Raw genomic sequence first — 26872 nt, forward strand, 5'->3', positions numbered from 1 at the left:
CAGAAGCCCTGCGCTGTTGTGCTCCGGAGTGTCTTGTCTCTTGGGTACGCAGTACAGCGTGCTTTGTACCCACGACTTGAGCTAAAGGTCAAGTTTGGGCAAGTAAAACGTGACAAGTACTTAGCTTGCTAGGGTCAAGTAAGCTTTTTGGGTAGTTGTTAAGTAAAGTCTAAAAACAAAGCGTGTAGTCAGGCTTCAGGTTTTCTCTGAGTCCCATTGCTTAGCTCTGAAATCTCAGGAGTCACAAATATGTAGGATGTTATCTGTGTATTGTCTGTTGTAGCTGCCTGCCTTGCCACAAAGGAACATCAACAACACTCTGTGGAGAAACTTGCCTTGGGAGTTTCCAAGGAGAAACTTGATTCCTGTGCTGCCAAAACTACTGGGCTCATGTTATAAAACTTTATAGCGCTACTGGTTGTTGTTTTTTTTTTTTTTTTTTAAGTAGCCATGAGGAAACAGTCCAGGAGAGATCAGAGTTCAGTATGTGGAATAACTGCAAATCAGGTTTTAGGGCTTCGGTAAGTTGGTGCCTCAGTGTACTTGAGAGTGAAAGTAAAACAGCAGCTTACTGTGGTAGGTGCATGGAGCTTTCCTAAGCTTACATGTTCCTGATGAATGAGAAGGAACCAGACTACTTAGCGGGTGATGAACTGTGATTGCTGATTAATTTAGCCACACAACCCTGAAATATGTAACAATTGAGCTTGGACCAGGCACATCACCGTACTGGTGTGACTTGAGGCATTAGTAAATACTCTTCTGAACCTAAATAGATTAAAATTTAAGTTATTCTGTAGACTTGTCTAGACAGTACAGAAAACTGTCAGCTCATGCTGTGCGCTTGATGCTGAGACAGAACTACTTTTCTAAACTAGGAAAAGGGTTCTTGTATCTATTGGTCATTGATGGAGCAAACCTGAATGGTGGCTCTGCTGTTCTAATGTGGCACTTGGATGGCTCTCAGAATCATAGCTAGCTATGCCAAAGAGCTAATTGGATAAAACTGGACAGCTGAGACATCATATAATAAAACTTACAAGTTTACTACTTCATTTTAAGAATGACAAACAACAAAATGCTTCCATGTATTGTTCTGGCAGTGAGACAGTTTAATATATCCTAAAACACTAAATCTCTGCGATAACAGCATTACTTTGAAGCAGTTAAGTCTTTTGTTGGTATTTTAAGTCAGGAATTAAAGACAGGACTGTTGTGCCTAACACGTTTTTGGTGGGGGTCTTGCTCCCTGCTTCAGAATGGATCTGAATTTCTAATACCAGTGAGCTTGGACTATTTTTGCAGAGGGAAAATCTGTAACAAAGAGTGCTGTGAAGAATCTAGGCAGCCTGAAGAGTGTCTAGGCGCCCACTAATTGGATAGGAACAATTAATTAAGCAGTTCATAAGCAATTCCTCTTAGCATGTCCCTCGCAGCAGGTACTGAAGTCACCAGGCCTGCTTGTCTTGGTGGCACTGCTCATTAGCACTTCACGCTGAGACCGCGATGCCTCAACCACAGATTAGCGATGGCAGCCAGTGGCTCCGCACTGGGGTTTCTGCAGGTACAGTCTCAGCTGTGGCTTGTAGCTGGAGTAGTCACACAGCATGCCTGTGGCTGCTGAGACCGGATGGCTACCTCAGCCTGCTGAGGTTGAGGCAGAAAATAGGAAGGATATAGAAATAGAAGAGCTCTTGACTGTTCTAGAGGTCTCTTATCTGTTGAAAACATAACTTCCTAGCCTGTCACAAACTGTAACTCTTACCTTGCACTGGTAAGCATGAAGTGCTTTGGAGCCACTGGCTGGCCGTGGGACTCCTGTGTTACAGAACTGCGGTCAGTAACTCTTAACAGATCAGCACGGGTATAAATCTTCTGTGTGACTTCAGTTTGCTGTGTTGATTTTCCTGTGTGGAATTAAATGAGTGGCTGAAATGTAGCCTGGTGTCTACCTTGTTTGATCAAAGCCTAGTAAAGCATGGCCGTGCAGTAGAGCTGATGTGACTCACTGCACATCAAGGAGCTCCGTGCTTTTCAAAAGGCTGGGAATATTTCTGTTAACTGGCATTTCCCAGCTACGTGATTTCTAGCTGCACGGAGATAAGGAATCTCTGGGAAGAGACTAAGCAGCTGTTTGTGGCTACAAGAACAGTGGTTATATCCTGTTGAGTGTGAGAGTCGAGGTGAAATGCGTGCTCAGCAGTTCCGCACCCTTCCTTGTAGGCAAGGAGAAATTATTTGACAGCTAAGCAAACTGTCACAAGAAAGCGAATGTTCCAGGAAGGGGTCAACAGAGACTCTTGTCAGCAGTTTTACCATTCAGTTTGATGTCAAACATGCATGTAATATGAACAACTTCTCTGGGTAAGTTATCGAGAATGTACTTGAATTATCTTCCAGTGGAAAAATAATTTTGCTAATCAGACTCTCACTTACCATGATAGAAAGATTCACCTCTCAATGCTGTCCAGATAAACGTCGTCATAGAATCTGATGGTTCAGTGCAGCCTGCAATTGACTGAAGTATCCAACCTCGAGTTAGAGAAGTCCTTCAAGGCAACATCTCTGCTGAACAGAAGAGCTGCTGCTCTCTGACAACCTGTTTCATGGTTCTACTCTAATGAAGCAGCTACTTCACAGAACACTTTCTTCTCAACATGCTTTCAGGAGACTGGTATAACTGAACTTTTCAACAAATGTTGGTGTAAAATAACGAACTGTAAATTGGTTGCCCAAGCACAGCTGGCAAGTTCTGCTTTCATATCTGCTTGAAAGCCAAGGAAGTGTTTTTTGTAGCATAATGTAGGAGTACCTTACAATTCCTTCTTTTTTTCCCAATCTTTGAAATGTGTTCATGAATCAGTGAAAGGTAGTGGACCTAAATGAGTGCAATGTTAAACTTTGGGTGTTTTTTTCCCTCAGTAGTAAGAGGAGAAGGGGTAGAAAATCTGCTGTAAACCCCTGTATTCTTTTAGTTGTAGTGCAAACTCGGGAGTTTGTACACAGAATAGTATTGAAATTTTCATAATAAAAGCTTCCAAAGAAATACCTCTTGTCACATTTCCTTAGTCTCTGTTTGCTTTGCTTAGCTTTATAAACACTCCTGCCTCACTCACCTGAACTTTAACCCATTTGGGGAAGGAAAGAACATATAGTCCAGGGAATGATCTGTACTCAAGAGTTCCATGCATTGGGTCTGAGTGCAGCCACAAAAAGTTACCATTAGCCTTACCAGCTAAGCAAAGCAAGTGCCACCCTTGGCTGGTGATACTCTTGTGTAATCAAATGCAGAGATTGTCACGGTTAGAGTCAACTTCCTGTGTCAGTGCTTGAAACATTCTTGGTGTGTGCACTTGGATTGGTTGGGATTAAAAGACGAAATATTAGCAGAAGAAGCTTGTGTACTTGGAGACCTCACTCATGGCTGCGTCTCTATCAGAAAGCTTCTCCAGAGCCCCAGTGCTCATCTAAATAACTTCAAAGAAATATCTAGCCTTTGGAAATGGTCTGAAGTTTAAAAAGGACCCCATTTTCTGCTGTTAACTAGAGCTAGATACCTGAGACATGACACCTAGCAGATGGCAGTTTGATTGTGATCAAGATAAATCTGTCTTGCAATATCTAAGCAACTTTGATTCAGTGGTCACGTCCCTAAGTGGTTTGCCATTTGCTAGGACTTGCTTCTTCAATTTACTCTGTCAACAGTGTTTGTTTGAGCATAGTGCTGTGAGTTACTGCCAGGCAGAGTACTTGGTGCTCGAAACTACCCTCCCTCTACCAAATTAACAAGGAAATTGAGTGCTTGATAAATGGTTTTGCACTTGTTAAGCTTGCAGCCTTAGCAAAAGGAAGTGCCACATCCTCGTAAGTCTCTCCAGCTCTACCAGATGAAACTCTTACATCCCTCTCTGCCTGCAGGGATGTGACCGGGTTGCATGTAGCCCTGCCTAGCTGATACACAAATACCAGAGTCTCAGGCCTAGAGAATACTACCCAAATAAAGGTGTAAAAGGGAGGTTTGAACTTAAAACTGAACTCTTCTAAGGGAATCCCTGTTGCCAAAGAATGTGTGGTCAGGTTCTGTGATGCTGGACCTCAAACACTGACTTAAATCTGAGTAACGGAGTTCTGACCTGTCAAGGAGATAGAGTTTGATTTTGATAGCTGTAGCATTGACAGTTTTCTCTTGGGAGAGCTGATAAAACACTTGTCTTTCACCTGAAAGTTTCTTGGCTTTATTGTCAGGTAGATGGATGTAAAGGGAGCTGTCGTCGAATGAACCTGTTCACTGTGTCAAGTTGCAGGAAGAGCAGGTATCCTGCCTTGGAAGAACGGCTTCAGCTAGTCAGTCACGCTAACTAGTTTGATACCTAGCTTCAAGAAGTACATTTAAATCTCTTCTGCTTATAGTCTTATTTCTGTTAAAAATCTTTTGAAGAATTAAAACTGGGTAGACTTTAAATTTACCAAAAGACCAGTGTTAACTCTCTATAAACTAGTTGTGAAATGAGCCCTTAAACATTAAAGAGCCTGAACATGTTTTTGGTATTGTTAGAACCTGACTGAAGAGCTTCAAATGGTGAAGTCCTCTCTTGAAAGAGCAAGTTAACTTCAGTGAAATAGTGTCCTTTAGGACAAAGGACTCAAATGCAGAGTGACCAGGGTACCATACACAAAGGCTGAATCATCTTTTAGAAATTCTCTCCTTCAGCAGACCCAAGGAGCTAAAACTGACTGACTTTGGAGTCTCAACCTTAAACTGTACCAAGATCTGGCTGTCTTGATTCACCTGGGTGATGTAGATCATCCGTTGAAGTGCCTTCTGTGAAGCTTCTTCTGTTAACTTGGTGTGCCATAGCTTAAATGTTGCTTGTTCCTCGCACGTGCGGTCTGAAAGCCAGGGGGAAGGGGAAGTGTAGTAAAACACCCTCTTTATCAGAAGCTGCAAGTAGGCAGGAACAGAGCAGCTGAGGCGTGGTCATCTTGGAGCTTGTACAGAGCGCAGCTGATAAGAGCTTAGTGTTTTGTTTCAAACTAATACAATAATACTAAAACGCCTTGAAGGTCTAGCCCTTCTCGGGGGACCTTGGGCTTGAAGTTCAGACAGTTTCCCAGAAAGAAAAATACCTGAATTATTACAAGTGATAATTCCTCTAACAGTAGAAAACTGATCTTGAGTTTTTAACGTATATCCACCCACAAGCTGGGTATCTGTATGTGAGGTGAACTAACCGTTCTGCATTTCCACTGTTAAAAATGGAATAAACTGTTTTGCTACTGACATTCTACTACAGTAGCCTGCTGCAAACACTACAGAGTGGTATTAACTAAACTGTTTTGTTGCAAGCTGTACTGGAAACATAATTTGAAGGTATGCATTTAAAGGTTTACAGAAGCAGACTGGCTCAGCAGAAAGGGAGGTGGTTTATTGATATCTTCTGTGTTAAGCGTGGCTGTGGATGAGCCATTTCTGGCTTAAGTCGCGTCCATCTCGTGTTAGCTCTGCCTCCTGAGTGGTGTACAACCTTGCTGCTAGACAGGACTAGGCTGATTGCTAGACAGGTAGGGTTTTTTTAACTCTACAAGGATAAAGATAAAGCTCAGGTGCCTCACATGTGATGTTAAGCTTGAAATGGTGATAGCTGTCAAGCTCAATGGAGTAAGTTAGGGCTCTGGAAGCAGAGCTGGTGAGAGCAAGTACTGACGCTGCAACTCTGGCACAGCAACCAGGAGCAGGTGAGTTCAGTGTGCCTTAAACCATATGGGGGGCTCAAAAGTTGAGTTCTCAAAACAGCACGTTGTAAATGTGCCTTGAAGACAAAGTACCAAGCATTTGAATGCTGCAGTGCTTCTTCAGGGTGCCTGCTGGGCTTAAATGAAGGTGGGCAGGAATGTGTGAGCCATGCTATTTTTGGGTAGCATGGTTGTATTGTCGCAAAAAAATAAGTGAAGCCTGGTATCTCTTGCAACTTTCACAAAAGCTGTTCATGGTCGTACTGAGGTACTAACTTAATGCTAAACCTTTTTTTTATCTTTCAGCTCCAAAATCTGGGCATCAACCCAGCAAACATTGGGTTCAGCACTCTGACAATGGAGTCTGACAAATTCATCTGCATAAGAGAGAAAGTGGGAGAACAGGCTCAAGTGGTGATCATTGACATGAATGACCCCAGCAACCCGATACGAAGACCAATTTCAGCTGACAGTGCTATCATGAACCCTGCCAGTAAAGTCATTGCATTAAAAGGTACGGAAGTCCTGATAAAGAAATGTTTGAAGTGGATGGAGAGCTTTCTGTAAGACTAGTTTATGACTGACTTAAGTCTCTTGGGCAATTTATGTGGGAGGTTCCCTTACCAGTTTTACACAGCTTAATGGGCGCTTAAGTTTAATGCATTTTCAGTTCTTCTGAAGGTAGCTGGGCAGTAAGCTTCAGCTGAGCTTCCTGTTATTTGCTGATCATCAGGATGAGTTTTTTTGCTTCAGTCAGAATGCTTACAGCTTCTGAGCAGGGCGAGCTGGAAGGAGAGTGTTGGCTTTAAGCTGCTTCTGAAGTCTCAAGTCTGGAATCATGGTAGAGGGAAGTGAGACCTGATCTCCTAAGCATATAAGGTCTATCAACTAAGCCTCTCTGTCAAGAAAGGAAAACTAAGACTGGGGAGGAGGGGAAATATTCCTGAAGGCCTTAGTCTGGCCTTGCTGGAAGAGGCAGTGCACCAGTTTGTGCATGTTTATTGTATCAGTTAGTGATAAGAAGAGTAAAACTATGCAGGGAAGACTTGTGTGGTGAATAAAACACAAGGTCAGCTAAGTTGGTATCTCTGGCAGTACAGAGGACAAGCATTCCTCTGGTGTCTCCAGAGGTGTCAGTCTCTTTCCCCAGGAGGCCCGAGAAGCCTTAAATACTGTCACTCTAGAAACACATGTATTGCTAATGGAAGGATTTATATGTATTCAATGTTGCTGAAGTTTGACTTTAATACTGTGCTACTGTTTTGTCACAATTTTAATGCTTTCTTGTGTGTGCAGATGGTGAGTTATTTCAATTGACTATACTAGTTCCTCTTGCGTCTTATGGAAAGAAAAAGCAGAATAAAACGGTTCAGGTCTGTGGTGCACATGGCTGAACAGTGGTGTTTAAGCAACTGAAAGCCTAAAATTCAGAGGTTTTTCATGCCCTCCCAAACAAGGGAATACTTAAGATTCAGAAAATTAATCCACTCGAGAGCTTGAAGTGTATTTTAAACTATTGGGATCTTGATATTAAGCTTTTTATAAACAGGACTGACCCTTTTGAATTGTCTAGATTTTGCCTCTTAATGTGCCTTGCATAGCATGTAGGGTACATGTTACCTGAACGCCCTTGACTCTAAAGCTCCAGCAGCACTAGATATGGAAACCAACTGCTAGCCTGTAGCCTGAGTAACACTGCATCAGACAGTCTTCTCCAAGCTGTGGAGAAGCTCCTGACTCTGCATCTTACATCAATAGCTGAACTAATGGTGGCTTCTAACTAAACTACTCCTTGGTGAGGGAAGGCATTTGCCCATATGGCACCGTGACTTTATCAAGCTGAGTTACAGGTAGTAGCCTGCACCTAGTTTCAGATCTTTTTTTATTCCTCTTGGGCTACACTAGCATGTGCTTAAATAGCTATCTCCTAAAGCAACAGGAAGAAAGAATTTCTTATATGCCACTGTGTTGTAAAAACTGATATAAATGACTGCAGGTGGCTGTTCAGGATGTATATAAGCACCATTCAGTGTAATTTGGAGAACTTTTCATCTTGCCTTCTAGAGTTTGTGTTGGTCATTAGATTCCTTTCCTTGCACAGTTTCTGTTAGTCTGGCTTGCAGCCAGTAGCTGTGTATCCCATTAGTGCAACCTAAGGGTATAAGTCAATGAGTCTGAATTATGAAAGCCCTCTGCCAGCTTCACTATTCCATGTTGTGCTTTTTTTATACTTAAAACAGATGTGGATGTAGTTTTTAATGACACTGGCATAGTTCTCCTCACAACTTTTAAGAGACTCGGCATTATTGTAACCTAGTTCTGATGTACATGAAATATCATACAACTTGTTCCTGTGGCTGAAGCTCTTGTCTCTTACCAAGTTGTTTTCCACATCTGTTTGATTGCTCAGTAGTGGCAAATTGATAAAATTAGCCCTAGGAATGGGATCTGGTTAAAAGTAATAGCTGATCACCGAAAATACTGCTGGTATATAACAGCATTTTCTTGAAGGAAGTCACAAGTGTTTAATGTCATAGTGCAGCTGCTCTACTTTTAACCAGTGCTTGAAGGAACAAGTGGAAACTGTAACCTAGCTAACAATGTTGTTTTTTCTAGCTGGGAAAACGCTTCAAATATTTAACATTGAAATGAAGAGCAAAATGAAGGCCCATACAATGACAGATGATGTCACCTTCTGGAAGTGGATCTCTCTGAATACTGTTGCCCTTGTAACGGATAATGCAGTCTACCACTGGAGTATGGAGGGGGAGTCCCAGCCTGTGAAAATGTTTGATCGCCATTCTAGTCTTGCTGGCTGCCAGATCATCAACTACCGTACCGATGCGAAGCAGAAATGGCTGCTGCTAACTGGCATATCTGCACAGGTACTTTACCACTGGGGAGGCCTGTCGTGGAAGGCCCAGAGCTTGGCTCGTTTCCTCCTTCTATAGGAGCAGGAGAGATATGTTTGTTTTCTTTCCTAAAATATTGCTGGGAATGTAAATGCTTGTCTTGATCTTCAAATAACAAAGAAGTGTAACTGAAAATCTTACAGTAATGGTATAAACACTAGTACAAGATTAAGAGTCTTAAGTGATGCCTTTGTAAGAGAAAGTATGGGAGGGTACTTCAGTTTGATACAACAATGTTTTTACCAACACTAACTTAAATGAAATTGCTGGCCAAGATGCCTGTTATTCCTGACTCTTGTTCTGTCTTGTCTAGCAAAATCGTGTTGTGGGAGCAATGCAGCTATATTCTGTAGACAGGAAAGTGTCGCAGCCAATTGAGGGACATGCAGCAAGCTTTGCGCAGTTCAAGATGGAAGGAAATGCTGAAGAATCCACTCTCTTCTGTTTTGCAGTAAGAGGGCAAGCTGGGGGTAAGGTAAGACTTGGTTCTAAATATGCTGTAATCTTTAATGACTCATCCTGGTTATCTCCTTCCAGGAAAACAAGTGGTATAATGCACAAAGTTGCCTTTAGGAGAGAAGTGAAGGACTGTGTCAGTCTGCAAGATGTATATCTAATGTATATGAAAATTGGTGCATACCGAGCTCTACAGCAGGGACTACATGGTGTAGCAGGAGTCTGTTTGGAGTCATGAAGTGAGGTGGCATGTCACGACCAGCCTAATTAGCTGCTTGAAGCACGTGACTCCACTTCACAGGCTTGGCTTAAGGGGAAAGCTGTTGTAATCTTTCTTTGATGCTGATCCTCAGTGTCAGGTTTAACTTATTTCCAAATTATTAGATGAAAAAAATAAACACTAGTGTTACAAGGCTAACTAGTGGTCTAATACTAACACTGGAATTATGTGAGCTACTTTGTGACAGCTAAGACAAAGTAAAACCAAAGCTAGATTCAGAGAAACATCTTCATAACTGTCTCTGTAGAATGTTAATCAAGTTGAAAGAGTGTGTATTAAAGTGACCTAACTGACTCTTTAAGCTTCTAAGGAGCTAGGGTTAGCTAAAGATCATGCTTAACTGTTTCCCTCATCTATGGTACATGAATACAGTATGCCACACCTTTAGCCAGTGAAAACATTTAGGAAGACTGATTTAGTTTATCTTTGCATAAACTTGGGATTAAGGCTCAGCAGCAAAAGAATTGCTGCATCTTCGTTGTTGAATCTATTGCTACGTAAATTAAATACAAGAACTAACAGACGAATCTATCGCGCAGTTGCATATCATTGAAGTTGGCACACCGCCTACTGGGAATCAGCCATTTCCAAAGAAAGCAGTGGATGTCTTCTTTCCTCCTGAAGCACAAAACGACTTTCCTGTTGCCATGCAGGTATGACAGCTGCGAACAAGAGCACAAGAACAAGGCTGTAGCTTCTCTTGGTGGATGTGATGCTGTAACGGAGCACTGCAGGCCAGGTGGTCAATATATTGACCTGAGGCTGGGCACTAAAAGGGTGTGACTTCTGTTCCTGCTTCAGTAGTGTTAAAGGTGGCGACTGAAGCAGCATTCAAAGGCAACACGTTCTTATCTATGGAAGAAATATCCATGTATATTTAACTGTCCTTCAAGCTCTTAAAACATCATTCTACTGCGATAGTACTCAAGTACTAACTAAAAATATAACAGCACTCCTAGTTGTCCTGAAATGGCACAGCTATCTGCTGGTTCTTAAAAGCACTTACTCCTTTTGTCCAATACCAAATTTGATTAATCCATTCCTGTTTTGCAGATCAGTGACAAGCACGATGTGGTGTTTCTCATAACAAAATATGGCTATATCCACTTGTATGACCTGGAAACTGGCACCTGTATCTACATGAACAGAATCAGTGGAGAGACCATATTTGTTACTGCACAGCATGAAGCAACAGCTGGAATTATTGGAGTAAACAGAAAGGGACAAGTAAGGAAGCTTGGCCTGGAAACCACTTGCTTAGCTAATCCCACTGGCCCTTAAAGATACACTGTAGTGTTCATATCAATGGCTAGAAGTTTCCAGACATTAACAAGACAGAATAATAGAATGAGAAATATGGTAGTATTGGATAGTTGAACAGGAGGGCAGCTTGTCTGACTTCTAGTTTCTTCTACAACTCAGGTTCTGGTTGCATAATTTTGGGGGTTTTGTAGTGACAACCAGTGGATCTAAACGCTGTCCTGCTATTGAGGATGGAACTAGAATATACCTCTTTTGGGGGGCAGGTTGTATCCTCTTGCATGCTAATGGAAGTCTTAAATATGTTCACTTTGAACTCTGTCCAGAACATCTGATTGATGTCTGACAGTGTTCTGAGCCCCAAAGAAAATTTGTTACTGTTTCTCCATACACATCTACCTTAACTGGTTTAAACCAGTCTGCTAACATTGTACAGCTATGCCTCTAGGCTGAATTGATTTTAAATGTTGTTGCTTGTCGAGCACGGGTAATACAGAGCAGAGGACTTGTTCCTGGTTTATCCTCTAGGATTGATTACTTAGGACACTGAGTACAGGTTATGGAAAGATAGTACTTATATCCCTGTATTTCTGACCTCTGTAAATACCTCAGTTGAAACTGACTGTTAATCATCTGCCTTGATGCAGGAATGGGATGATAGAGGTTCTTTCTAAGCAGAGGTCTGTTTCTTAAATAAAATGGCAAGACTCTGCAGTTATCAAGGGATGGAAAAACTTTCCATGTATGCCATAGCTTTCCTTTTAGAGGTTAGCTTAGCCCTTGGCTCGCTTATATTTGGAGTAACTGGAAGCTTTCCTTGATGATTTATTCAGGTGCTCTCAGTGTGTGTGGAAGAAGAGAATATTATTCCCTATATCACAAATGTGCTGCAGAATCCTGACCTAGCTTTACGAATGGCTGTCCGCAACAACCTGGCAGGTGCTGAGGAACTCTTTGCCAGAAAATTCAATGCGCTCTTTGCACAAGGGAACTATTCGGAGGCAGCAAAAGTGGCAGCTAACGCCCCAAAGGTAATAGACTGATATTCAGAACAGTACTGAACTCTGCTGACTTAAGCTTCTTGCTTCAGGGAAGCTTGCTGAATTTCCTAAGTGGCAAGACCAGAATCTTGTTACCGCTCCTGTCCTAATGTAGTGCTTGACATACCTGTGAGGGACCTGTATGCAGTGTGCTGAGAGTACTGATTGTATGCTGGAAGATCTTAGAGCTTGTATGAAGCCCCCAGAGGGGGAGAGGAATAAGTGATAAAGTAATGGCTATGAGGCTGAATGTTTCTGGTATGTATCTTTACTTTTCCAATGATTAAAAAAGTCTCTATGAAAAGACAGCCTTTAGCTGAGGCTACACTTGGAAACACAGTAAAAAGGGCAGAGTAAGAGACTAAATTCAGATGATAGGAACTTGCTTGCAAGGACAAGGGTGTCTTAATTCTGTAGAACAGTCCTCTGAACTTAAATCTGCATTGCTACTGGAACAAGTCTAAGGCTACGATTGCACATGTTCTGTCAAAACACCTCAAAGGCAATGTCTGAGCTGATGTTCAACCATACTGCTTCTGACTTACTCTGAGCTGGCAAAACATAATGTTGCTGTAGCAAGCATTTCTAACTTCAGCTTTCTGGAGAAACTCTTGCCAAGCCACAATAGCAGAACAGAAAACTAAAGTGCATCTCTATTTCTGGCAGGGAATCCTGCGTACTCCAGACACCATACGCCGGTTCCAGAGTGTTCCAGCCCAGCCGGGACAGACTTCCCCTTTACTCCAATACTTTGGCATTCTGCTTGACCAAGGGCAGCTGAATAAGTACGAGTCACTGGAACTCTGCAGACCAGTGCTTCAGCAGGGACGCAAACAACTCTTGGAAAAATGGTTAAAAGAAGATAAGGTAAATTTGGGGTAGATACATTTAGAGCCCTGGAGTGGAAGGGACTTCACTGCTTGACAGCCTTCCCCCCTTCCCAGGAAAACTCAACTGGGCAGCTCGGCAACGCACAAGTGTGGTCAGTTGAGCAATAGTTGTTCACTCTATCTGTAACTGTGACCCATGTTACCGCAAGAGAATTGATCAAATATTCTTAAGAGCTTCACTCATTCTACTTAAAACAACAGCAGGGTGAACTTAGTATGCAAAGCTTCTGAGCTGCTGCTGTTCTTTCCCAAACATCTTCAGGCTTCTTTGGATACTGACTCGCATATACTTTGAGCTGTGATTACGTTTGTGTAATTAGCTGAAGAAACATGCTGATAGAATATATCACCCAATTCTTTCTAGCTCTACAAATGCATTTCTGACTCCTGTAGAACAGCATAAGGAACAGAGCACAATAGATCACTGCTGAACGAGTCAGATAAGGCTATCAGGTTGGGCCTTAATTTTTTTTTTTTTTAGAGAGGAGTCTAAAAGGAAGACAAATGAGGAAGAAGGTAGTAATGCATTTCAGCATGGCACTGACGGGGTGGACTGACTGTATTTATATCTTTAAACAGCTGGAGTGCTCAGAGGAGCTGGGAGACCTTGTGAAATCTGTAGATCCTACGCTAGCACTTAGTGTCTATCTGAGAGCCAATGTTCCAAACAAAGTCATCCAGTGTTTTGCTGAAACAGGACAAGTCCAGAAGATTGTTTTGTATGCTAAGAAGGTGAGAGGAAGTTAAATTGCCATATCTGTCCCGTATTTAAGAATAACTGATGTACTAAAGTAGCTAAAAGTAATTGTGGGGGGAATCTGAGAGCCTGTGTAATACCCGCTTTGGCCTAAGGTTTTGTAATGAATAATTACTGCTAGACTTCACACATGTACCCTTTCATACTTCCCTGTGTAACCTTTTCCAAATGAGGAAATTCTGACTGGGTTGTGTAAGCTCCTGACAGTCGCTCTTACTGAGCTCTGTATTTAACAAGGCGTATGCTCCTGCTGAGTTACTACTTTTCATTATCTCTTCAGGTCGGATATACTCCAGACTGGATTTTTTTGCTGAGGAACGTAATGAGAATCAGCCCTGATCAAGGACAGCAGTTTGCACAAATGCTTGTTCAAGATGAAGAGCCTCTTGCAGACATAACACAAGTAAATAACTTCACTGCTATGAAATGTTAACTTTAAGGCTTTAAATTGGTAGGAGGAGTCATACTCTTTTACCATCAGAGAAAGAAAGATTTTGAACTATGAGTTTGGATTTACCTTACTGGGACAATGCTGTTTCTTGCCTAGTTTTAAGAACACTAAATGGTACCTTAGTGCAGTGGCAGCATAAACAGTTTAGCTTTGGAAGCTGCGCTTGATGTTACTTTGTTTAAATACGCTTCCAGTTTCTAATCAAAAGCCTAAATTTTTATTTGCAGATTGTGGATGTCTTTATGGAATATAATTTAATTCAGCAATGTACAGCCTTCTTGCTGGATGCACTGAAGAATAATCGTCCCTCAGAAGGTCCCCTGCAAACACGTTTACTTGAGATGAACCTCATGCATGCCCCTCAGGTATGCTTGCTGTCAGAGTTATTGGATCAGGCTTATCTGTAGCTAGACTAGCTCCTGCATTGGGTCAGTATCAAATGCTAGTAATAGTGTTTAGGAACTAAATGAAACTTTTCAATGTTCCTTCTAGGTTGCAGATGCTATCCTGGGAAACCAAATGTTTACTCATTATGACCGGGCTCACATAGCTCAGCTGTGTGAGAAAGCTGGCTTGCTACAGAGAGCACTCGAACACTTCACAGACTTGTATGACATCAAGCGTGCGGTAGTTCACACTCATCTTCTCAATCCTGAGGTATGAGATCAAATATCCTGAATCTAGCAAAATTCAGGCCATTAATAATTGCTTCCAACATTTGACTCCAGAGTGTAGAGTGTTCTACTTGGGTCTAAAATGGCTTATGTGTCTTTGCAGTGGTTAGTGAATTATTTTGGTTCCTTATCGGTAGAAGACTCCCTGGAATGTCTGCGTGCTATGTTGTCTGCTAACATTCGTCAGAACCTGCAGATCTGTGTCCAGGTAGCTTCAAAATACCATGAACAACTGTCAACACAGTCACTTATTGAGCTGTTTGAGTCTTTCAAGAGCTTTGAAGGTAAGTTTGTGATCTTGCCTCTAGAAAAAGCATACATGTGTGTATGAAGGACTGTCTGCTGAAATCTAGAAAGCCATACTGAACTTCAGTACCTAGGCCTCAACTGTCTCAGAACCTGACCTAAACCTTAAAGTTCCACTGTTAAGGGAGGGCACCAACATTCAGTGTTGCATGTGTCGGTTTTCTGAAATGCTACCAAAAAGCTTGGAGCTGTAGATGACCTAAAAAGTTAATTGAAGAAGCAGCTGGCCTTTTTCCTCTGTCCAAAATGGTCATCTTAAATTTGTGTGGCCTTTGGGTTTCGGGCTTTTGTACTTCTCAAAAAGACTAGCTCTGTATAGTCTGGTCAGCATGGTGGTACGTCAGTGGTCAAATCTCTGCAGATGTGTGGCTGGACAGCATCTTGCTAAGCTTTAGAGAAAACCTCTGTAAAGACTGAGAACGCAACGTAATCTTGGACTCTTGGAATTTGGGGAATGGTTAGCAGCAGTCATTTGTCTAAAGTAGTCAAGTATTATGTGGCATCAGCTTTAAGAGAACTTTAGCTGTGGGTTGTGGCAAGCAATTTTTGGGCAGTTTGTTTTAGTGAAAGTGGTAGTAGCTTTTGAGCACAACTAGTTTTGGTTTTCTGAACTCTTCCTCACTTCCTGTCTAGGGGTGTATGGAAGGCACATGCTGGATGTTTTAACAAAGCTGACCTATAGCAATTAATGATGATACATCAGTATTTATCAAAGTTGCATATAACACACTAATCTGGATAATACATGGGGAACAACAACAGGCTCGACTCAGCTAGGACAATCTGGTCTTTGTAAAACAATTACAATGCTTGAATCTTTTTTTCAGTTCTTTGTAAACTTCTGCAATAGTCAGATTCAAATTTTCATTTCATTGTAACTTGGAACACTCGCTTAACAGCTAATACTGATCCAACTCAAGTGCTTTAGTGGAATAACCTGTTGACTGTTTCTCTTGAGGTTTGTTTTATTTCCTGGGCTCTATCGTAAACTTCAGCCAGGATCCAGATGTGCACTTCAAGTATATTCAAGCTGCATGCAAGACAGGACAAATTAAAGAAGTGGAAAGAATCTGCAGGGAAAGTAACTGCTATGATCCAGAACGCGTTAAAAACTTCCTCAAGGTAACGTTTGGGTGGCTCTGGACTGTCTTGGCCTGTTTGGGGTTCTTATAAAACATGGTGTGTGTCACCAGTGAAATGAGGCAGCTCTGAAAATACAGTTGAATCTTTAACATTTGTGTTTACGGATCCATTTGTCTTCTTAAACCAGAGGTATCCAGCATGTTGGCAGTACCTCCTAATAGAGCCTGAGCCTGGAACAATAGCTAAAAAATGGAGAATCGGTCAGATAAGTTCCTTACTGCTCTTAGTAAGGTTAACCTGGCTTGAACTCTTAACCTGTAATAATAGCACCAGCTCATCTAGAACTTGTTACAGATATCTGCTATAAAGCAGGAAATGGGTAACTCGAAGGTTGAGAAACAACCATAATGCCGAATGAGTTCATACCTTGGTGCTTATTTACAGTGTAATTGGCTTCAACTGAGCGGCTACAGAAACAACAAATAAATAGTGTCAGTTAATTCCATAAATGCCTTCAGAGTTCAGGGTCGATCTCCCTCACTCATTACTCGTACACACTGAAATTTCAGCCAGGTGAACCGCAGTCTAGCTCTGCTAGGATGTGCCAGTCAGTGTAAATAGGTGATAATTTGACTGTCACTGCTGGGATTGCTGAAACATTTCTGAAGAGTGGCAAAAGATGGTGTGCTCAAAGTTCAGCTTCTGTAGCCTGTTGTTAGTGCTGAGCTTATTGACAAATGGAATGCTGCTAGAAAAACGTGAGAAACAGTGTGGGAGGGGAAAACTTTATCTGGGAACATTTCCTGCCTTCATGTTTGTTGATTACATAGTATAGTCTTAGATTTTGCTGATCATATCTGAAGATGGCAAAACTCTTCAAATGAGAATTCTATAAAAATAACCTGATGTCACTGAGGTGTAAGGTATGTAAATTGATCAAGCCACCTAAGATATGTTATCAAGCTGTCAAATTCCTGATGAAAGCTATTGTTTTTTGTGCTGTTCCATGTCTGGAATGTGCAGGACATGTACCAGGTAAATCTCCCAGTACAGGCCTCCCTGTGTAAAGTCTTTAAGTGTAATTTATATGTAGGATTATATTCTGGGATGTGCATGTTCAAATAAGTGATCCGAAATATGTATCCAGAATAGTGTCTGCCACATAGACTAAGCTTCTGTACTGTAATCATTGTCATCTTATGCTGAAATTTGGAATGCTTTTAGATAACTAATCTGATTAGCAATTTCAGTAGTACTGCTACTAGCTTGATTCTTACTGTTCTCTAAATCCATAGTTAGAAGGTATCACAAGACCCATGTCACTTGAAGTCAATTCTGTATGAGTTTTACATAACAAAGCACAACTTAATCTAGTTTTGGTTAAATTCCTTCTGAAATCCCAGAGTGCTAATCCTGCACACCAAACACCAGTGGCAGCTAAAAATGCTATCTATAGCTTAGGCTTGTAATAGTTGTGTTGTAAAACTTGGTAGGCTTTGCCATACAAAGGAGCAGGGTTAAACTTGAGAAAGCTTCTTGCTGTTAGGCCCTGAAGTGGGTGTGAGTATTCCTACTTGCTACATATTGCAAACAATTAGTTGAACAGTAAGCTGTCATTATTTGGTTGACTGTTGAATTTTGGCTTTCCAAATTCAGCGGGTTTAACAGTTTAAGTGACGCTATTTGTCTGTTTAAGCTCAAGAACAGAACCAAATCACTGAAGCTCTTCTCTTTATAGGAAGCTAAACTCACGGATCAGTTGCCACTCATCATTGTATGTGATCGCTTTGACTTTGTCCACGACTTGGTGCTGTATTTGTATAGAAATAATCTCCAAAAATATATTGAGATTTATGTACAGAAGGTAAGTTGCAATTTGTCACCTGGCTTTAACGAGTCAAACTGATCAATCTTTGTTCTATTATATGCAACTGTAGGCATTATGTTTGTAAGTATTCTGTAAACAGCCTCATACTTGAGACTGACACTTAAGTACCTATTAGTGGCCTCTGGTAAGTTAGCCCTTACATGAGTCAGATCTCTTACTCTTCAGCCAAGCTGAGCAGTAGCCCCTGCTAATGTGTCTCTTGAAGGAGGAAAACTTGGTAGAATAACTTTGGAGTTCTTAAGGTAATTTTAACTTCCAACATTTTAGAGGGCGGGGAAGTTCTTTATACTTTCTGCCAGGGACATATTGGCTTGCTCAGGATCTCTTCCTATGAGGACTGAGTGTTAGTGAGCCACTGAACTGTGGTGTTGAACCCCTGTTGACTGAAGAATTGGCTTTCAAGCTTCTCCAGAACCTCAGGAAGCTGGGAATAAAGGCAGGAAGTTGAGGTCAATTTTAACAAGCAGCCTTCATGTGTACTTCTAGGGATAAGTATTGACTGCCTGTGCTGTGTGACAGCTCACTGCCTTCTTTAAATGATCCTGTTTAGGTGAATCCAAGCCGTCTGCCTGTTGTTATTGGGGGACTGCTTGATGTGGATTGCTCTGAAGATGTGATCAAGAACCTTATCCTTGTAGTGAGAGGTCAATTTTCAACTGATGAGCTTGTTGCAGAGGTTGAGAAAAGAAACAGGTATTACACTTCTACATGGCCTCATTACATGGCTAAAGCTGGTACTGACATAATAAGCTGCTGTTGGGTGAGTAAGCAGCAAAAGTCTGCTTTAATTCTTGGCTGATGTGGGGATCTTCCTTCAGCAGCCTCAAGATAATGAGAGTCTTCGGTTTGTGATGTTCTTCATAGTGTCAGAAAGTTATACCATTATAATAATGAACTAGAATGTAGGTCAAAATGGAGTACTATAACTCTGGTTTAGTTACTGACTATCCTGCACTGAAGTTGACTTCTATAATGAAGAAACTGTGCAAGTGGATACTTTCTTATTCACTCAACCTGTCTAATGTGAAAACCGCTTCCTTCTAGGCTGAAACTGCTTCTGCCCTGGCTGGAAGCAAGAATTCATGAGGGTTGTGAGGAGCCTGCAACGCACAATGCGCTGGCCAAAATATACATTGATAGCAACAACAATCCAGAAAGATTCCTGCGTGAGAACCCTTATTATGATAGTCGCGTTGTTGGCAAGTACTGTGAGAAGAGGGACCCTCACCTGGCCTGTGTGGCTTATGAGCGTGGACAGTGCGATTTGGAACTTATTAATGTATGTATGCCAAGGCAGCTGACACGTGGGTTAAGTTCTAACCTGAGCATCATGGGATAGCTGTTCAGGTTTATGACTGACGAATGCATTTATTTCCTAAAAAGTATTAAGCTAGGAACTGCTCACTTCTTATAGAATAGGTAGCTATTTAATCTCCCTCTGTAACCTAATGAGAAATTGGAGACCCCCCTGGACACCCTAGAATGTGAGGCTAATGAAAGTATCAAAGCCTGAGATTTCTAGTCTGCATCTCAGACAGGTTTATTTAATGTTGCAACACAATTACCTCATCCGCTGTAGGTTCAACAACTGTGGCTTCACTCTCAATAAACTTTGCCTTTCACTAGGTGTGCAATGAAAACTCCCTCTTCAAAAGTCTTTCCCGCTACTTAGTTCGTCGTAAAGACCCTGAACTGTGGGCCAGCGTACTACTGGAAAGCAACCCTTACAGAAGACCGCTAATTGACCAGGTATAACCGACAAAGCATTGAAAGCCTTTGTTGTCCTAACTTGAATTGCTAGTACCTAACTTCACTGATCCGTCAATGGCTTGACTCTGCCTCCAGGTTGTACAGACTGCCCTGTCAGAGACACAGGACCCTGAGGAAGTCTCCGTTACTGTGAAGGCCTTCATGACTGCAGATCTTCCGAATGAGCTTATTGAACTGCTCGAGAAAATAGTTCTTGATAACTCAGTGTTCAGTGAGCACAGGTGTGTAAAGTCAAAACTAAGTCGCAGGAAACTTGAAATTATACCTGGTGCAGGTGTTTAATTGCTGTAATGTGGGACAGCAAATAAACTAGTACCTTCTCCACAGGGGAGGGTGAATTTCTTGATTATTATTTGATATGTACTAATATTTTCTTTCTCTATTTAGGAATCTGCAGAACCTTCTCATTCTTACAGCTATTAAGGCTGATCGCACCCGTGTCATGGAATACATCAATCGCCTGGATAACTATGATGCTCCAGACATAGCCAATATAGCTATTAGCAATGAGCTTTTCGAGGAGGCGTTTGCTATCTTCAGGAAGTTTGATGTCAACACATCAGCTGTACAGGTATTTTAAAATCTCAGTCTGTAATAACTCCTTGTGACATGTGCATCCCCACACAAGGACTTTGCCGTTAATTTGTGACTTCAGTACTTGGCACCAATTAGCAAAGTGACCGAAGCTCCTTCATGTCTTGTCTTATGAAGTAGAACAGACATTGTATATTGAACCCCTTAGTAAGTGAAACTTTCTAAGCCTAAAATCGCTTATGCTGCATGGGTTGTACAGAATTGTCCCTATTTTAAAAGCAGCTGTGGATCCATTGAAGAACTAACATAAAACACAGCTCAGTGGCTTGTAAAACTGACCTTTATAGATAGTGGCTGATCATGAACCCTTTCTTTAGGTATTAATAGAGCACATTGGGAACCTGGATCGTGCGTATGAATTTGCTGAACGCTGCAATGAGCCTGCTGTGTGGAGTCAGCTGGCTAAAGCACAGCTTCAGAAGGGGATGGTAAAGGAAGCAATTGACTCGTATATTAAAGCAGATGATCCTTCCTCGTACATGGAAGTTGTTCAAGCTGCCAATGCCAGTGGTACGATTAAGTTTTATTTACATCTTTGCTGTTGACGTTGCTCAGCTCTTTTGCGTGGTCTGCTCAAACTGCAGTTCTGCCAAACCTGTATCTTGATGCAAGTAGAGGAATCTGGTCCTTCAAAGACTGCCCTAAATGAAAACAGGAAAAGATCGTGTATTCCATTTGCAGATAATCGGTGGTTTAAAACTACCTTCTTTAGCTAGCTGGAGGCTTCTGTCAGAGCAGTTGCTACTAAGGAGGTCTTTGTGTGCAGTTAAATAACAGGATTTTAGTTAGGCCTGTTTTATTAATCCAATGTAGCACATGTAGTATGAAGGCAAGTCTTGATTGTTGGAGAATTGCGGTAGAATTACAGGTTGAGCTGGTAGTATAGCTTAAGCACAAGTGTCCTCAGTGGGGGAAAGTAAGCATTCTGAACTCTGTTTTGTAGGAAACTGGGAAGAACTGGTGAAGTATCTTCAGATGGCACGCAAGAAGGCCCGGGAGTCGTATGTGGAAACAGAATTAATCTTTGCTCTTGCTAAAACAAACCGTCTAGCAGAGTTAGAGGAGTTTATCAATGGACCCAACAATGCACACATCCAGCAAGTGAGTGAGACTGGTTTCAGTTTTGCTGAATCACAGCAGCAGGCCCCGCAGGCCCTGTTAACCCGAGGGGTGTTGGGATATCTGTCTCTTTGGATATATTGGGTAGATCTTGGACATTTCCAGTCTGATAATGGCTTGAACGCTACACGCTTTATGTAAGCCCTTGACTGAAAAGCTGCAAGAATAACCTGGTTATGCTCTCCTGTAGGTTGGCGATCGCTGTTATGATGAAAAGATGTATGAAGCAGCTAAGCTGTTGTATAACAATGTGTCCAACTTCGGCCGTTTAGCCTCAACTTTAGTTCACCTAGGTGAATACCAGGCAGCTGTGGATGGTGCTCGGAAAGCAAACAGTACTCGCACATGGAAAGAGGTAAACTTTCTGACTGAATAAGTTAAGGGACTTCAAAGCTGTAGCCTCTTCAGAAGTTTTGATTATCAGCACTAATGCAATTGTCAATTCCAGGTCTGCTTTGCCTGTGTTGATGGCAAAGAGTTCCGCCTGGCCCAGATGTGTGGACTCCATATTGTAGTGCATGCAGATGAGTTGGAAGAGCTAATCAACTATTACCAGGTAATTAAGCTGACGCCTGTTATACAGTCAGTATATTCTTCATGGCAACTCTGTCCAAAACTGGAAATTTAAGAGTCAGGTTGGTTCCTAATGTGAAACACCTGTAACCGTCTGTATCTCTTAGGATCGTGGCTACTTTGAAGAGCTGATAACTATGTTGGAAGCAGCACTTGGGCTTGAGCGAGCACACATGGGGATGTTTACAGAGCTAGCAATTCTCTACTCCAAATTCAAGCCACAGAAGATGAGGGAGCACTTGGAGCTGTTCTGGTCCAGAGTCAACATCCCCAAGGTGAACATCTGAGACCTTAAATTTAACTTGAAACGCATTTGTCGGGATTGTCTGTGCCCTAGATTTGGCAATAGCAGCTCTTGACTGCTAATCACACTAAAGCCTGAGCACTGATGGACACCGATAGCAATCTGTTAACTGTAATTTCTAATATGCCTTTTGCTTAGGTTCTGAGAGCTGCAGAACAAGCCCATCTCTGGGCTGAACTGGTGTTCTTGTATGATAAGTATGAAGAATATGATAATGCCATAATTACAATGATGAATCACCCAACAGATGCTTGGAAAGAAGGCCAGTTCAAAGATATCATCACTAAGGTATTACTTTCCTGGTGAAAGGAGGTAAATTTCTTGCTACGTGTACTTCGGTTCTCTTCCTTCACTAGTAGCCTGTTTAAAATTCAAAGTTCTTGATATTGCCCCATAATTTAAATGCAAGTCAACTACAGTAACTAAAGAGATTTGTAGAGACAAGAGTGAGTCTTGGATGGGTGGCTCAGTTGTGCTGGAATACCTACGGTTATGTCTCTCTCATTTGGATTTCTCTACAATCAAGTTTCCGCTCTGAATACGCATCCTTACTCATCTCTAGGTGGCCAATGTGGAGCTGTATTACAAGGCAGTTCAATTCTATTTGGAATTTAAACCTCTGTTGCTCAATGATCTGCTGATGGTGTTGTCCCCTCGGCTTGACCACACTCGCGCTGTCACCTTCTTCACAAAGGTAATTTTCCTACTATCCAAGATCCAGCTGGAAAAGCATTTAGCTGTAGTAGCATTTTAAAATGCTTAGCTACTTCACTGCTTCACAGGGACGATGCTAGGAGACCTCTACAAAAAGTTATCTTGACTTAAATTTATCTCCCTGATTCCTTGTAGGTTAAACAGCTACCACTGGTTAAGCCTTACCTGCGCTCTGTTCAAAATCACAACAACAAATCAGTGAATGAGTCCCTGAACAACCTCTTCATTATTGAAGAAGACTACCAGGTATGTCTTGTCTTGAAACAGTAATATCTGGAACAGGTATTGACTTGCATGTTGTATGTGCTTCGTAATAGAAACGACTATTCCTGAATTTCAAAGTTCTGTTCAAGGTGGCTTCTGTGTCAGTATTAACCTAATATTCTCACTTTGCATTTAATGTCTAGAAACACAGGTTTCTCTTGTTTTCAGTAGATTTTACCTTCTTGCTGTTAACTTGAATTCCTTAAGTATATGTTCTTTGACACTTCAGACTGAACTAGTGGTGACTAGCCAAGGATTAAGTGGAAAACTGTTAGTGGCTTTCTGGGAGCTTTTTGGGCCGTTCCTACTGGGAATAGACTGGCGACTTTTGTTATGGGTGTGACAGATCAGCTTTTATTTAAAACAAACGGTGCTAGGGAAAGAACTCACGGAAAGGGCAAGCAGTTTTGAAGTCTGGCTGTTCTACTGTTTTCAGAGAACAGCTGTCTGGTATTCAGAGGCTCTTAACCTCAGCAATCCTCTTAACCTCAGCAATCACTACTGAAAAATACTAACTGTAATACCCTAAACTATGTGTGGGTCAAACACCAGCTTCACAAAAAAAAAAATAATCTCTGCAGGTCTGGCTAGAATACTTTATCCTCCTAGAAGTAGGAATACAGAACTAAGATGTATGGAAAACGTTTGTACCTTTGTAGATGCAGTTGTACGTTTGAGGTGTGAATAACTTTTTTTCTACTTAGGCTCTTAGGACTTCTATAGATGCTTATGACAACTTTGACAACATTTCTCTTGCTCAACGTTTGGAGAAACATGAACTAATAGAGTTCCGAAGAATTGCTGCGTATCTCTTCAAAGGAAACAATCGCTGGAAACAGAGTGTAGAACTCTGTAAGAAAGACAGACTGTATAAGGTAAGACTCCACTGCATAGGTCTGGTTTAGCGCACTTGACTTGTTTGGAGCACCGTGGCTTTTTAGTAAAGCTGCATCTTCTTGGAAGCCACTGGGTGGTGTCTGTTGCTAATCTGGCAAATCTTGCTGCACAGTGGCAGTAGATGGACAGATTTCTTGGAAGCAAGTCCTAGAATGCCTCCTCTCTGTAATGCCAGTAAGAGATTGCAGCTTAGTTAAATACAGTCACTGACACGGACGTGGTACTACGTCACCTGAGGCTAAACAGCCTCTCTCTTGTTGTAGGATGCAATGCAGTATGCTTCAGAATCCAAAGATACTGAGTTGGCAGAAGAGTTGTTGCAGTGGTTCTTGCAGGAGAACAAGAGAGAATGCTTTGGTGCTTGTCTCTTCACCTGCTACGATCTCCTAAGGCCAGATGTTGTCTTGGAAACAGCGTGGAGGCACAACATCATGGACTTTGCCATGCCATACTTTATTCAGGTCATGAAGGAATACTTGACCAAGGTAAGAGCAGGTGTTTCTCCAACACCGAAAGCTTGTTAGTCACTGTGGTGTTTGCCTTGAGACTGTCTGCTTGCTACTAACATTGATATGGGCTTTGTCAAATGTCTGTCTGTCCATGTCCACACTTATTTTTCAGTCCATCTGGGGAGAGACTTCGCCCTCTAAGAGACTGAAAGACTTGCAGACTCCACCCTACCTACCAGTTACAGAACCTACATCAGTAGTATTTGCCTGACCATGGGCAGTGTCTTAAAGTAGTTGCAGGATTCAGGCTTTTCATACACTGTGTCAGTCAGGAATCCCAGCTGGGATTAAGCTCTAACTAAATTCTAGATTGTATACTAAAAAAGCTTTATAGCTAGATCTTGAGATAACTTGGTCTGCTGTGCATTTAACTCCAAAACGTGGCTCTTATACTTAATGGCACTAATTATAACTCAGCTTTTGTTTAAGTGACGTAGGATGGAGAAAGTGCTTGGTAATGCTCTGTCAGACTTTAACCAGATTTGAGTTAAATACCAACTGTCACTAGCAAGATTTGCCCAGCCAAAGCTGTTAGAGTATCTTCCAGTGAAACAGGGTAAATTACTTAATGATGAAGACTCTTACTGTGAGAAGTAAAAGCTCAACTCAGGCTTAAGTCAGCGAAGACTAGAGTGCCTGTTTGTCTAGAGGATTTGCCTGGCTGTTACTTCTAAAGGCAGGACTACTCTGTAGTCCTATAGCAATTTGCTATCCTTAAATGCTGTATTTTGGGGGAGGTGGGAGCTATCTAAGCAATAGCGTTACTTGTCAGAGATGCCTGATGTACCAAGCTAATACTAGGCCTCTCTTGAGAGTAGTGGTCTTGGAGCAGGATTCTTAAAAGATTAAAATTTGATGACCTGCTAAAAGACGAGGATGTAGCTGTAGTGTAGCTAATGAAATCAGTGAAGTAAGGTCTAGCAACAAGCAGAGCTGCCTTTCTAAAGCAGATACTTCTGGTGTATCTTTGTTTTTACTCACCTGTACCTTAATAATTTCTTCCCTGACACTTTTGTTTCTACCTTTTATATGCTAAATATGGAATTTGATTTTTCTAAGCTGCACCTTCTGAATTCCTTTGCAGGTTGATGCAATAAAGGAAAAGGTGAAAGTTGATTCTTGTTTTCCATCTTTAAGTCTGGAAGACTAAGTCTAAGGATTCTGCATGAGTTTTTTTTTTTCTTTCCTACGTTTACTACACTGCTGCTACTGCTTTTTCCCCAAACAAAATATCACTAAAGCATATGCAAATTGTTTAACTCTACAAGTAGCTAGTGCTGTAGGACAAAAGTAGATTCATTTGCTACTAATAAGCTAATAGATCATCAGGAAGGGCATACAGGTGATCAGTTGGATCACAGTCAACCTGGTACTGAAAGGAGAGACAAGTGCTGCTACTTGACGGCCAATCTGACTGGAAAAACCTCCTATGATAAGAAATAATTAAGTCTTGGACCACTGTCTCTGAACCATAAATCAATATGGCGGTTGCTAGTTTAAGGACTGTGATCCAGTCTCTGATCTCTTGACCGTTACTAATGCGTGCTGACAGTAGGCAGAGTAGATACTAGCTGCTTCAGAAGAGACTCTTCCTCATTCAGGTGACCAGTTCTTATGGTGGTAGTCTAATCCACACGGTGCTCTAGTTCACAAAGCAACTTAAAACTTCAGCTATTAGACCAAGTCTGTGGTTCTCTTCCCTGTAGTAAATTTCTTGTAGTTGTGCAGAAAAGACTGCCTTCCAAGCTCTTCAGCTTCACTAAACTTCTCTGCTACCTCATTTTAAAAAAAAGAAAAAGAAGGTAATGCTTATTGCTCTTCTGAGGCTTTTGAGGCTTGCCTTTTGCTATGCAATTTTACCCGTCCGAAGGGCAATCTCTAAGGTTTCTGTCCATCTGCTCCTGTACAAATACCACTCCGATTCTCCTTAGAGCAGAGGTCAGCCCTAGCATGAGTTTTCCATTAATGTGGTTGAGCAAAGGGCGAACAAACTGACAAATGGCTTGAAGATGGACTAAATGCAAACTGCTTCTTAGTGACAAGATGTCTGTAATTACACCACTGGAACTCAAGGCTAACCTGACTAAAATGCGTAGTGTAAGGTCCTTCAGCAGCTAGTAAGTGAGGCAGTAAGAAAGCGTGTGTGTGAAAAAAGGTAATTGAACTGCAGTGTTTGCATAAACTACGCATGTGTAGCAGTCATTGCAATTACATCCCACTATTCCTTAAGCTACAAGGCATTGCTGTGGGCTGCGTGTGGTTTTTTGGGGGGAGCCTGTATGGCAGTCATCTTCAGACCTCACTCTTGCTTCAGTACTTTTGCCTCTTTTTCATGCACACATAACACAATAACATTGAATGCATGTTACTTTTCCTCTGCAGCTTATTGCAGTCCCTG

The 26872-nt window shown here is 41.7% G+C and overlaps 1 protein-coding gene across 2 annotated transcripts in view; it reads left to right on the forward strand.

Annotated features, from left to right (window-relative positions):
* Positions 1-26872, forward strand: part of CLTC (clathrin heavy chain) — a 33449-nt gene that overhangs the window by 3106 nt on the left and 3471 nt on the right. The window contains exons 2-31 of one of the 2 annotated variants that reach the window (XM_074845139.1): positions 6040-6247; positions 8350-8618; positions 8959-9120; positions 9921-10034; positions 10435-10608; positions 11475-11672; positions 12348-12548; positions 13151-13303; positions 13609-13731; positions 14007-14144; positions 14272-14436; positions 14557-14737; positions 15718-15881; positions 17581-17706; positions 18281-18423; positions 18775-19009; positions 19357-19479; positions 19576-19721; positions 19888-20071; positions 20412-20604; positions 21038-21195; positions 21404-21568; positions 21662-21769; positions 21894-22061; positions 22229-22378; positions 22653-22784; positions 22940-23050; positions 23773-23943; positions 24229-24450; positions 25559-25579. In XM_074845139.1, coding sequence (XP_074701240.1) covers positions 6040-6247; positions 8350-8618; positions 8959-9120; positions 9921-10034; positions 10435-10608; positions 11475-11672; positions 12348-12548; positions 13151-13303; positions 13609-13731; positions 14007-14144; positions 14272-14436; positions 14557-14737; positions 15718-15881; positions 17581-17706; positions 18281-18423; positions 18775-19009; positions 19357-19479; positions 19576-19721; positions 19888-20071; positions 20412-20604; positions 21038-21195; positions 21404-21568; positions 21662-21769; positions 21894-22061; positions 22229-22378; positions 22653-22784; positions 22940-23050; positions 23773-23943; positions 24229-24450; positions 25559-25579 — 4806 coding nt within the window. The remainder of the gene's footprint in view (positions 1-6039; positions 6248-8349; positions 8619-8958; positions 9121-9920; positions 10035-10434; positions 10609-11474; positions 11673-12347; positions 12549-13150; positions 13304-13608; positions 13732-14006; positions 14145-14271; positions 14437-14556; positions 14738-15717; positions 15882-17580; positions 17707-18280; positions 18424-18774; positions 19010-19356; positions 19480-19575; positions 19722-19887; positions 20072-20411; positions 20605-21037; positions 21196-21403; positions 21569-21661; positions 21770-21893; positions 22062-22228; positions 22379-22652; positions 22785-22939; positions 23051-23772; positions 23944-24228; positions 24451-25558; positions 25580-26872) is intronic. The other variant, XM_074845140.1, reaches the window with a different exon arrangement.

Source organism: Strix aluco, chromosome 19 (assembly GCF_031877795.1).
Source record: "Strix aluco isolate bStrAlu1 chromosome 19, bStrAlu1.hap1, whole genome shotgun sequence".
NCBI lineage: Eukaryota > Metazoa > Chordata > Aves > Strigiformes > Strigidae > Strix > Strix aluco.